General features: G+C 33.8%; 1 protein-coding gene across 1 annotated transcript in view; it reads right to left on the bottom strand.

The window, feature by feature from the left end:
- The window catches only part of tulp1a (TUB like protein 1a), a 74,304-nt gene extending 62,541 nt beyond the window's left edge, over positions 1-11,763 (bottom strand). Inside the window, 3 exon segments of the mRNA XM_056450021.1 lie at positions 6,906-6,939; positions 7,715-7,749; positions 11,642-11,763. Of these exon segments, the coding sequence (XP_056305996.1) occupies positions 6,906-6,924 (19 nt within the window). The 5' untranslated portion in view covers positions 6,925-6,939; positions 7,715-7,749; positions 11,642-11,763.
- Between the last annotated feature and the right edge of the window lie 2,085 nt (positions 11,764-13,848).

Here is a 13,848-nt window from a genome sequence, read left to right as displayed (position 1 = left end):
AGAGAGTGTCTGGTGTGCCGTGTTGCGGCTTCGAGCGGCGCATCCGGTGCCTCAGTCAAAGTTAATTCAGTGTGCGTGATTATTAGTTTCTGTGTACAAGCTCGACACTTGAAACTAGCACACAGTTGGCTGTAAAACTGTACAAAGACACAAATGATTTTGTACTCTCTGCTTTGTCTGTGTCCGAGTCGTACATGTACGACTGATTGCTGAACGTCTCACTCCTGCTCCTTCTCTGTCTGCCTGTTAGACTCTGTTGCAAACGCAGAGTGGGTGAGCTCATGGCCCCGCCCCTTGTTACATTGGCGGGAAGCCGAAACTAATCTACATGTGAAGCAACACACCCATAAATCAGCAAACTGTGGACACGCCCCCAACATGACACTTTTTAACACATTATAATAAAAAAATCTAAATTGTGTTTTAAACTGAACCTAAACTGGCACACTCAGAAGAACCATAATATTAATATTAAATCATAAAAAAGAGGTAAACTATGTGCTCTTTAAGAAATAAATGTAAAATAGAAGCAATTTGTGAAAAAAAAAAATACAACATAAATTCTACCTAGAAAAAAAAACAGCTACAGGGCACATTTAAAAATGCCAATAGCAAACTGGAGGCGTTTGCAGCTAACATTATGAAACGTAAATTTAGTTCTTATTGAAAGTATTAATATAATAAAAATTTATATAATATAATAAAAAAATGTTTTAATAATAATTAATAAAATACAGTAACTAAATAATATAGCTAAATAGTACACAATAACTAAAAAACACTACACTGCAAAAAAAGACCTTAAATTCACAGTAAATTACTGCCTAATCATTGCATTACTGTATGTAAATTCACATCAAATTACTGTGAGGTATGTAACAGTAATTTACTTTGATTTTGTTACATTAAATTACTGTGAACTTACATACATAAAGTGTAACTGCACAGTAGATAATAAAGTCCAGTACTGTGATTTCACAGTATTATCTTGTAGAATTAACTATATTTTACTGCGAAGGAGGCTTTCCTCGGCTAGTCATTCTGACATTAACCCTGATTTTAAAATCAATTTGGGTGTTTAACAGTGTTCAGTTTTGTGAATCAATTTTGTTCCAGTTTATTATATTATTTTTTATAAGTTAATTATTATTTATTAAATAAACAGTTACAGGACCAATAAAAAACAGTAATATAATGAATAGAAATAAAGCAATTATTATGACAGTAAATTCATTATTAAATTGAACTTGAAATCTTAATTATTAACATTATGATTTATTACTTTATTATTAATTATTATTACTATTATTATTATTATTATTATTATTATTATTAATATTTATTAATTAAATAATTATTATTATTTAATTATTATTATTATTATTATTATTATTATTATTATTATTATTATTATTATTATTATTATTATTATTATTATTCATTCATTCATTCATTTATTTTCTTTTCGGCTACAGCAGAATGAGCCGCTTAATATTATTATTATTATTATTATTATTATTGTTGTTGTTGTTGTTTTTCAATTTGACTCATTGCATATACCAATAAAGAGCCTAACACTTTTAAAACAACAAGAGTGAAATTAATTTGCAGATAATACTATGAAACTTTTTTTTACTAAAGGTGGTATAAAATATAGCCAAATTCAGATTCTGACTGATATTTAATGTATGAAATATGTTAGAATAGTCAGAATATAGATTAAATGTGCAATCAATTACATTTGAAAGGAAAACTGGATACTTGCACAAGAAAAGAAAAGAAAAAAGAAAAGAAAAACACATAAAAAGCACAAAACAAAACTCACCAAACCACACACAAAGCAAAAACACACACAATAAAACCACAAACAAAACACACACAAAAAACAAAACCCACACACACAACTAAAAACTAATCAATTAAACAAACTTGCATTATCTTCATATGACTATATTAGACTTCTTTAGAACATTCTAGATCAAAACAGCTTTTATATTTACTGTTGTATATACTGAACAAAACTAGAACCAGCAGAATATAAATTAAAGCAATCGATTACATTTGAAAGGTAAACTAGATGTGAAAACACACAAAGCACACACAAGAAAACAAAATAAATAAAACACACAGACAGAAAACAAAACAATACAAAATGCACACAAAACACACATCAAAAACACAAAAAACGCAATCAAAACAAAACAAAACAATCATAACAAAACAAACAGACACAAATCAAAACTTGCCCAACAACAAATCCAACACAAAGCAAAAACACATATAAAAAGCTAAACAAAACACAAAAAACGAAACCACAAACAAAACACACACAAAAACAAAACACACACAAAAACACAACACACACAAAACTAAAACTAATCAAACAGACTTGCGTTATCTTCATATGACTACTTTAAATTTCTTTAGCCCATTCTAGATCATTTAAATTTACTGTGGTATAAACTGAACAAATCTCTTCTCAGTGACCAGATGTCCTTGTTTTCTGAGGACAGAGCACATTATTGTTGTCTTGCTCTGATCTGAACCTGTTTTACTTGAACATTAAACCACACAAAATGCATTGTCTCCATTTTAAACCATCATAAATGAGATATCTGTACTCTTTCTACCACTGAACTAGATAATTTTAGAAATCTGCTCTCCATACAACATTACTCCTAGTACAATCTAAAACAGCTCTAGACATTTACAACATCTATAAACATTATTTTCAACTCAGATATACCTTCTCTGCAGACATGGCTATTGAGACTGCATCGGTTGTACAGTAAATGTCCCAGCAGGAGAGCAGATGAAGCTGTCATGTGTGTTTATGTAAGTGTGTGTGTGTGTGTGTATGTTCAGTCTCCCTGATTATGAAAGCTAGTTTAGTCCGGAGAAGTTGATAATAGGATTCAGTGTAAAGCCCATCTGCTTCAGGAGGAACCAAAGCAACAGCACCATCATATACTGACACCAAGCTACACTGTTCACTACTCAATCAAATATCAGCAAACTTATTTTAAAAACGTTATTAAAGTTATTAAATTATTATTAATTTGTAATAATATGTTTTTTGGTTTAATTACTTGCAGTTAAAGGGATTTTTTTCAACCCAGGATCAATGGAAATAGGTAACTGGGCCCAATCCCAATTTTAGTTTTTTACCCCTACCAATACCCCTTGGCCCTTGAAATAAGGTGTGAGGGGAAATGGCTTCAAAATTTACCCCTAAGAAATGGGACAGCATTACAACACCTCCACAAGTCATCATGTTATCACAAGCTTTTACTTCATATGAGTTGACAACGGTGACTGCTGTAGTTATTCCAGTTGTGTTATTTTTTGGTATTCATCTTCAGGAAATCACAGAAGGCAATGATATCATGTTATCATAATGATATAATGTGGCAATAAGTTTGTAACTGTACTGTACATTTACACCATGGCCATATTCATCTATGTAAACACATGAAAACAACATCAACATTATATCAGACACTGTAAAAAGGTCATTCCCAGCCACTAGAATATTGTAACAGAGTATTTGAGTGTCACTGAGTAACAAATTGTTGTGGGACTACTATACAGGAGCAGTGGCGTAGCGGATGGGCCCACAAGGTCACCCCCTTGATCACCCCCCCCCCTCCCATCAGTATGTGATTGCTCATCACCCTCCCCCCAGTCTTTGGTATGTGATCTCCGTATGGCGCATCCAAACCGTCACAACCCCCACCCCCACTTAGCATGATTTCTGAGACTGTCACAATCAACAATCCGTGCAAGGGGATCCCCGCATTTTGCGCTATGCCACTGTACAGGAGTGATTATTAGGGATTATAGATAGCGAAAGTTTTTTCATTTTAGCGTGTTTTTTTTTAAAGCATGACAGTAAAACATGAACGCGCTTATTAATGTATGAAAACATAAGCTTGTTTGTTGTAAAAATTTGTAATATTGCCAAAAAATACTAATTTGTGCATCTCCTGACTCGCGTGTGCAGCCATGTTGCTGTTGTAGCTAGTGTATTCTGGGAAATTTTTGTAGCCCTTGATTACGAGTCCGGTCCTGGAAAATCTCAGTTTCAAGGGCTATCTAGCCCTGCCCCTTATGCTGCGTTCACACCAGACGCGGAAGAAGCATCAAGCGCGAGTGATTTACATGTTAAGTCAATGCAAAGGTGCGACTGAAAAGGTGCTGAAAGCCTCCATCATCCAGGTTACGTTTCTGTAAGAGTTTATGCTCACAGAGATGGGTGCACCTCTGAAAGGATCTAGTGGACTCAGATATGGCTCCAAACAAACTGATGCTGTTTTTCAGTCTTCATAAAGCACATAAACACAGCTACTCTCTCTATAAAATCCAGCCATTTAGCAACGAAGCTAGAGTCACCAGACAGACAGAAGCCCTGCCCATCACGCGAATCCGCATCTGTTCTGAAGGGAATTTGATGCGCGAATAAAGCAAGTAAACTTAAAATGTTCACGAGTCTATTTACGAATGAATATCGCGATTTATCTGAGCTTGTCGTGTCTGGTGTGAAGACAGCATTAGGCCTACGCCTTCAAGCTAAAGAGAATTGGGACACCCATACCCTTTCACATGAACGCATGAAAGGGTAAGGGGAAGGGCTAAGGCCTCCTTTGCACTACACAAGACAAACGACAAGCGACTGACTTAAAGTCATTCATTTCCAATGGAGAGTAGTCCGGGAGCTGCGTGGAATTTCGATCATCTCCGCATGCGGAAAATTCGGATCCGAATTGAGCTGCAGTTACGTTGAAATATTTGAACTCCTACGACTAGACCGTATGCGACTGGCCGACCGGATGTGATGTATTCCAGTGTTATCCAAGCAGGTTTGTGTGCACGAGATGAGAAATAGGAGATTTTTCGTTATTTTTTGAATCAGAAAAAAGTCTATATTAAAAAAAAAACATTTCTATTCATAAATGAGTAATAAAAATGAAACAAATCATGCTGTCTCCACATTCCCTCCAAAATTTTTTGTGGTCTATGAGTTTCGTGTCCAAATGTTGTGTGCAGTGGAAAGGCGGCTTACAGCACAAAAAGAACGAATAACATTTAAAGTGAAACAAATTGCATTCAAAGACCACTTCCATTCAGCGGCCAAAAACAAATGGGCCAAACACAAACTGTTCAAGACAATCATTCACGAGTAATGTCTTATTATTAACTGTATAACCAAAAATAAACCAGCAGCTTGGCCTGTTTTTAACTGTTTTTGCTGTTAATGACAAAAACCTCCATTGTGCTAGTGCCAGTCTTTACAAACGTACCATTTTCAGCACTAAAATTATGCGTCCAATGGGCATTTTACCTTGTGAACTTTGTCCCTTTGCTTCAAGAAAGGGACGTCATGGACATTTTTATAAAGGTATTTTTTACAAGGTAAAATGCTTGTTGGATTCTATATATATGGGGGAGGCACCTTCAATCTTGTGGGTGGGCCTACGCAGTTTACACTATGGCACTGCCTGGAACACTGTAAAACATTAAGCTTCCAAGCAAACAGACCATGATTGAAAAGCTGTCCATATGGTACAAACACATTTGATTAAAAAATAAATAAATCATAAAACTCGTTAAGATGTTTTTTGGTATAGGTATTTGAAATCCTAAAAGTTTGGAAGTTATGGTGAGTAAATGGTAAGGAAATTGTTAACTTACACTTTAAGGTGTGTTAACCATCAGATTGTAAACAATAATCATCACGTTCTACAGGATGATTTAAGATGTTCTAAAGAGCTTCTTCTGCTGTAGTTTAGTAATACTATTAAAACTGTATTTATTAATTGGTGTTTAAAAGTTTATAAGTTAAGAAAGATTTTACAAGACAGTAACAAAAATTGAAAACATTCCAAATCAATTAGCGAAGTTATAATAACTATAGACATTTACATCCAAATGCTGAACTATAGATAGTAAAATGTCCAGGGAAGAACAAACAAACCAAATAAAAAAAAAATTAAATAAAAATTAAAAAAACACACACAGGGGAAAAATCGATTGCAGAGTGAAAACAGAAAGAAATTAAATTAAGTTATTTCCTTCAACTTAGTCTCTATTTCAGAGGTCACCATAGCGGAATGAAGCGGCAACCATTCCAGCATATGTTTTACACAGCGGATGCCCTTCCTTTCAGTACTGGGAAACACTTATACACACTCTTTCACACACACTCATACGCCATGGACAATTTAGTTTATTCAATTCACCTATACCCTATGTATTTGAGCTGTGGGAGAAACCGGAGCACACGTGTAATTTTCAATGTCATTTTTTTGGTTGAACTATTGCTTTACCAATCTTCTTAAAACCTAATAAAAGTTAAATATACATTGTTATTGAACATTTTTTTCATACAAATGTTTTAGTTGGATGTTTGACTTACAATTTATACATTTTATTACTTGTTTCAAAATGTTTACAGAATGTATGTGTAACATTTCTAGACAAAAAGGCAAACACAAAAACAAGCAAACAAACAACCACAATAGAAAGTTTTTAAAGCCTTTAAAACTTTAGTCTTTTATCAAATATTTTTTACCCAACAGTTTACTGAACATCCACTTTTTGCAAACCAGTTTGTTTCTTTTTTCTTTTCAAAATATAATATTTTTTATAATGTTGAAATTTGGTGGCCATTTGACTTCTGTAGAATCTTCTATGGATGTCAATGGCTACCGGTTACCAACATTCTTCAAAATATCTTATTTTGTGTTTAACAGAAGAACACAACGCAAACAGGTTTGGAATCACTGAGTAAATGTTGATTAAATAGTTTTTAGATTAACTTTAGTTTTAGTTATCATTAACGAAACATTCTTATTTTCATCAGCTAGTGTCCAGTAGACAGAAATGACAGAAAGGTTGTAACTCACCTGTAATGACCTTTTGCATTCATCATGAGGAAGACTAAGAGATAAATCAGCATTATTAGCAAAACGAACACAACGTGTGTGTGTGTGTATATATATATTTATATATATATATACACATATGCATATTAGGGTTGCACGGTTTACAGGTATTATGATAGTATAGCCATATTATGGTTCCAAAATACCATGCCACGATAGTATGTAAACGGTAGTATCGTCATTAGTGGTTTATAACACTAGATCATGTTGCATGTGGAAAAGTCACTAAAATGCTCACACATTTGTGCAATAATAAACTTTTTTATTTGAATAGTCTGTGGAGCCCTTTAAAGTTGCAAAACTGTGTAGAATTCATGCCTTTTATGGTAGCCTATTGCACATTTTCTACTGCTTCAGTTCGAACACACATCTGAATCGCTTCATTTCTGTTCCTGTTAATATGATTTATTAGCAACTGTGACAATCTTTTTAAAAGAACGATTTACAAAGTGAAATTCTGAATTACTTTGCATTGTTACCTGATAAGACTGGGAAAAAATATAGACGAAAAACCCAAAACAGCAACAGGAAACTTTGAAACAATTTTTGACCACTTCATATAGCCTAATTTTTTTGGAAAAATGCTCTTTTGTAACAAATTTCATTCTGTATAATTTGTATCTTTACAGTATTTAATGTATTTTTGTTGGTTAGTTATCTACTAATTAAAATGAATGAATATGGTATAGTATCGTCAGATTAATTAATGGTAACGCGACAACCCTAATATATATATAGATATATATATTAGACAGAAAATCTCTACTCACCAGTCTTCTGTCAAAACCTCCTTTAATATCTCTTTCTGCAGAGGCATAAAGTGGAGATTACTGGAAATCTTCTCAAAAAAAAAAAAAATCTCCACAGCTCAATATATCAAAACAAGTGTACTAATGTGAGTGCTTTTCCCCTCCATCCAGTATAGTTTTCCCTCATTTTCAAGCATAAAAGCATAAAAGACATTTCAAACACATTGACTGTGTCTTATTGTGTATAAAAGCAGGTACATTGGGTTTTACTAGTCGTCTTAAAGGAAAATACTGTTTCCCAGCATGCCTTTAGCTTTAGTGCGCCATCTGTTAATGAAGACCAATCACTCATCTCTCTATGATCAAACCAGCACTGGAGGTCCAGCCCTCACCTGCACACATTTAAGAGGATTGGGCTCAGATTTAAAGGGGAGCCACATGTCTCTCCATGGGGGATTGACGAGGTGAAGCTCACATATACAGTACAGAGTCATTACCTCTTCATATTCTTTGTAACATTCATATATCTGGGAATGTGAGGTGGAGAATATTTTCTGGCAAAATGTTATAACATTACTGTCCTCAATAATTTTAAAACCAATTCCAGTTATCACTAAAATATGTACTTCGGGTTTATTTCATGTAAGTTTGTCATTACCAGGTTATCAAACGAAAATCACTGACATGTGGCTTATTATTGCAAGACGTTATTGGAAGAATATAGAAAGTCCATCTATTGACCACTGGCTGAAACATTTGACATTACATTGCACTGGAAAGAATTACCTACGGTATCAGGGGCAAAATTAAAAATTTGGGAAGTTTTTGGAACAAAGCCATACATTGGCACAAGCAATTGCCTCTCACTTTACTGATTAATTGATTGATATGTGTACATGTATTTTTGTATGAGTAATACAATTTGGTTTTATTTGTCTTAGATAACAACATATTTACCTGTTTAACTGCATTTGGATGGTTTGTGGAGGGATGGGGAGAGTTCATGTGCTTTTTTTTACAATAAATAAAAATAAAAATAAATAGATAAATTAAAAATAATAATAATTCTTAACACTGTTTTTTGTCAGAACATTGGTTATGAATATAAAAGGGTAAAAGTGCACTTTAGGAAAGATCATAAAATAAAACAGAAAATATATATCTTAAATGTTGTAGCAATAACAGCTTTGTAGTAATGACCCTATAGGCCAAATACCTATAATGAAAAATATTGTAGTGTATAAATGATTTTCACTTACAAAGAACCTGAAAGTAACATTAAATTAAGCTTGAAACAGTTAAATAAAGACAGGCATTTAATTTATTTATTCATTTATTTATTATTTTGTAAAAACAGAGTACAGTACACTTTATTTACAACATTTTTTACAATTAATACTTAACCATTAAATTATAAAACACACACACACAATGTACAGCTCTGGGGGGAAAAAGAGGCCACTTTAAAACTATTTTAATTTCTATTAATTTTGCCATGAATATTTTTTTTAATCAAATGTTAATTTGCATTTTATTAAGTGAAGTTAGTGTTGTTTAGAAACAAATATAAACATGTAAACATGGCATATTTTTCATTAATCCTGCAACAACAACAACAACAACATGTAATAAAAAGGCATAAGCAGTTGGTTGATTATATGGATCAGAGAATAAAAAAAAACTACCACAATGTGTCTGTGTTAATTTATGGTATGTCTGACTGCTCTGTTTTAAATATCGGGGTAGCTTAGGGATGTGTATTATCTCCTATTGTATTTATATTAATGAACTGCAGAGCAATAATGATAATGATAACTCGCTCCTATAAAATACGCCAATGATCAGGCATTGGTTTCCTGTCAGGAAGAAATGAATAGCTCCTTATATTTTAAATATACTGTATTAATAGTAACACAGATTGGTAAAAGTTCATTACATCTTAATATTGTAAAAACAAGAGAGCTGTCTGGGGAGTCAAACAAGAGTAGCAAATACTACATTTAAAAAATACTACATGGAAAAAATAGTAGAGCAAGTCTCAAATTTTAAGTATTTTGGCACAATTATTGACAATAAACTAAAATTTGATAGTAAAGTAGAGGCTGTTTATAAGAAGGCAAGTCAGCACCCAGGGGCTAATTTAACCAATAAGCAAGATAAGCAGCCACTAAGGACTCAGGAAATCTGAGGTCCCCCAAATAAATACTTAGAAGTATAAATTATGCCTATAAATTAGATATATAACATAGCATTCTATCATATTTTATATGATGAGTGTGTAAAAAAATAAAAGTTGAATGTTTATTACATCTGTGCAAATCTATCCCCCACCCTCAATAATGGAGAAGTCTAGCAGTCAAATTAGGTAAAGATTTAGTTTTAAAACGAAATAGTTTATATATAGTTATTAGTTGTAAATTCATCTTAAGAAAACAAATCATTTAAAAAGTTTTACAAGATGCTTTAGTTGTTATTATTATTTTGCATTTAGACAAAATGTAGAAAAGGTGTAATTGAGTAATTTAAGAAAAAAAAACTGCAAAATAAATAAATGAAAAATAAATTAAAGAACAAAGATGCATTTTAGAACTTTTGGGCTCCATGGCCGGAATTGCTTAGAGCCCCCATATCACTAAATCCGCCCCTGTCAGCGCCTTAGTCTCCTCTGCAAGTTGAGAAGTTTTAATATTAGTACACAGACTTTAAACATAGATCATTAATAGAGAGTGTTCTAACAAATAATCTTGTTTCATAGTTTGGTAACACAACACTTAAACAGAAGAAGAAATTATCGCAAATTATCAATGAGGCAAATAAGATAACTGCAAACAACATTCCCTGCAGATTTTCTTTGACTTCTTTATTGAAAAAACAGCAATTGTGATTTTTAAAGATGATAGACATACCCTTAACTCAACTTTTGAAATGTTACCATCAGGACGCAGGTTTAAAATCCCTATAGCCCAAAGAAATGCTTATAAAAAGTAATTTATCACTATTGCAGTTGTTGTATTAAATCAGATCACTGTTTAATGTGAATGGTGCGGTTGTTAAGAATGATCTGCAGTATTATGTATGGGGCTAATATGTTTTTAATTCATGTTGTTGTCTTGATGAGTGTTGCTATTATGTGACTGTTGTATACAATTGAAGTCAGAATTATTAGCCCCCCTTTGATTGGTTTTCTTTTTTAAATATTTCACAAATGATGTTTAACAGAGCAAGGACATGTTCACAGTATGTCTGATAATATTTTTTATTGTGGAGAAAGTCTTATTTGTTTTATTTCGGCTAGAATAATTTTTTGTTTGTTTTTTAAACACACTTTTCTTTCAACTTATTCCCCAAACACATAACTACAGTATAAGTGAGAAATCTAGAGAAACTCAGTTCATATAAAAATACTCACTATTTACTTGCCTTCAAGTAGTTCCAAACCTTTGAGTTTCTTTATGCTGTTGAACACAAAATAAGATATTAAAAAAAAAGAACTGACAGCCATTGACATACTTCGTAGGAGAAACAATTATTCCTACAATTAAAGTGAATGGTTACAGGATTCCATCATTTTTCAAAATATCTTCTTTTGTGTTCAACAGAGTAACTATTAACTGTGTACTTATTCTATTTATCTGTGAAGTTACCATTATTTGTCACAAGAGGGAGCAGTATTAAAGCATACGTCATGGTGAAGAGATATCTCCTTCCAGTGCATAGATAAATAAATGAATATCTATGTTTCCAGTGGGCTTGAATATACTTCAAATTTGCTACATTACTACAGCACAACATGGAGACTACTTCTATCAAGCAACGAGTGCATTACGAAGCAAATATTATGGTTTTAGAATTAATAAGGTACATTCAACACACCTTTCATGTCACTTCATAGGACCCACATACACCTTTTACATAAAAAAGCAACGTCTAAAAACATGTGTAGCTTACTTTAAGGCCACTCGTGCATCAACGTGTCCGTTTAATTGGCCACTAGAGCTACATTCTGCGTGTTGGAAGTGTTGGAGTTCAGTGGCCCGACACACATCTCCTCCTGACCCGAGGGTCCCGCTCTGTCCTCTGCACTGATTATGACAGTCTAGACTAATGGATCTCCTGGCTGAAACTCTCTCTCTCTCTCTCTCTCTCTCTCTCTCTCTCTCTCTCTCTCTCTCTCCTCTCTCTCTCTCTCTCTCTCTCTCTCTCTCTCTCTCTCTCTCTCTCTCTCTCTCTCTCTCTCTCTCTCTCTCTCTCTCTCTCTCTCTCTCTCTCTCTCTCTCTCTCTCTCTCTCTCTCTCTCTCTCTCTCTCTCTCTCTCTCTCTCTCTCTCTCTCTCTCTCTCTCTCTCTCTCTCTCTCTCTCTCTCTCTCTCTCTCTCTCTCTCTCTCTCTCTCTCTCTCTCTCTCTCTCTCTCTCTCTCTCTCTCTCTCTCTCTCTCTCTCTCTCTCTCTCTCTCTCTCTCTCTCTCTCTCTCTCTCTCTCTCTCTCTCTCTCTCTCTCTCTCTCTCTCTCGACTGGCACCGCGCCCGGGAGAGAAGCGCTCGGTTTGACCCACTGTGCTGAAGACCCTCCGGCCTTAAAGAGCCAGAGTAGCGCACGGTAGTATTTATTTATTTATTTTTGTTTGTCGCAAATTGTTGGCCTACAACACAAAACAGGGAACAATCAATATCAGAAGCATTGCATTCACACATTTGAACAATCAATGTACTTCAAACAAAACAACATCAAGGAATAAATACATATTTTGATAATGAAGTACAAAAAGCTTCCGTTATTTTATTTTGTTTATATTTATTTAATTTTTTTGTTCATAAAGCCTTATTATAGCTTTGAATATTTGAACCTATCTCAATCCCTCTTATCCTATCTCAAAATGAAAACAATTAAATGATGGCCTACATTTATTTATTTTTTATTTTATTTTATTTTTCATTTACAAGAATGAGCATTATTGGGAAAAGTTACTTTTGAAAGTATTCCATTACAATATTGAGTTACTCAACAAAAAAGTAATTAGTTGCGTTACTTTTATGGAAAGTGAAGCGTTACGTTACTTTCGAGGTATATATATAATTATATATTTGCATTACTTTTTCTTTCTTGATATATTTCAGAACTTGTTTTCCTTTTTTTATTAGAGTAGCTCTGGAATTAACAACACACCTAAAACAACTATAATTTAGGATAATGTTATTTTCTGAGAACTTCTGCAGCTATACATGCCGTAATGAAAGTTTATGTGTGTGCTAGTACTTTTTTTGTCTTTTTAGTGAAGTAAACTCACTGTCCACTGTTCACTGTTGAGACAATGCCCCTTTTCTTTTCTTCAATGCTTTAATATTGAGAATCTTTCATTTATTTATCAGAATCCCCATTAGCCACTATCAAGGTAGTGGCTATTCTTCCTGGGGCCCATCGAACACAGAACAAAATTACATTAATACATAACAACAAAGACCAATAAAAATCCAGATCAACAATCCACTTAATATTGTGCCTTTATATATTTCTTTAACAATTTTTAAACCTCATTTTACTTGTTACAAACCATGTAATGTCTAATGGAAATTCATTCCATGTTTTCATTCCTCTATATATGACAGTCCGTTGCTTTGCATTCGTTTTTGAAGAAAAATCCTTTTGATGCATGCCTGGTGTTAAAATTATGATTAGCATTACTATTACAAAAGTTTACATACAGTACAGTACACTTGGAACTTTTGAAATAATATGATGGAAAACTTCCATCATAGGTGATGCAGTGGTGCAGTAGTGCTGTCGCCTTACAGCAAAAAGGTCGCTGGTTCGAGCCTCAGCTGGGTCAGTTGACGTTTCTGTGTGGAGTTTGCATGTTCTCTCTGCATTGGCGTGGGTTTCCTCCGGGTGCTCCGGTTTCACCCACAGTCCAAAGACATGCGGTACAGGTGAATTGGATAGGCTAAATTGTTTGTAGTGAATGCGTGTGTATGGATGTTTCCCTGAGATGGGTTGCAGTTGGAAGGGCATCCACTGCGTAAAACATGTGCTGGATAGGTTGGCGGTTCATTCCGCTCTGGCGACCCCAGGTTAATAAAGGGACTAAGCCGAAAAGAAATCGAATGAATGACTTTCATCATACAAATCTAAAGCTCTGGCCTGCCATCTTGGTTTTTGTC

This window comes from Danio aesculapii, chromosome 23, assembly GCF_903798145.1.
Source record: "Danio aesculapii chromosome 23, fDanAes4.1, whole genome shotgun sequence".
In the NCBI taxonomy this organism is placed as follows: Eukaryota; Metazoa; Chordata; class Actinopteri; order Cypriniformes; family Danionidae; genus Danio; species Danio aesculapii.
Note: the sequence above shows the minus strand (reverse complement) of the source record. Positions and strands in the feature narration are given on the sequence as shown.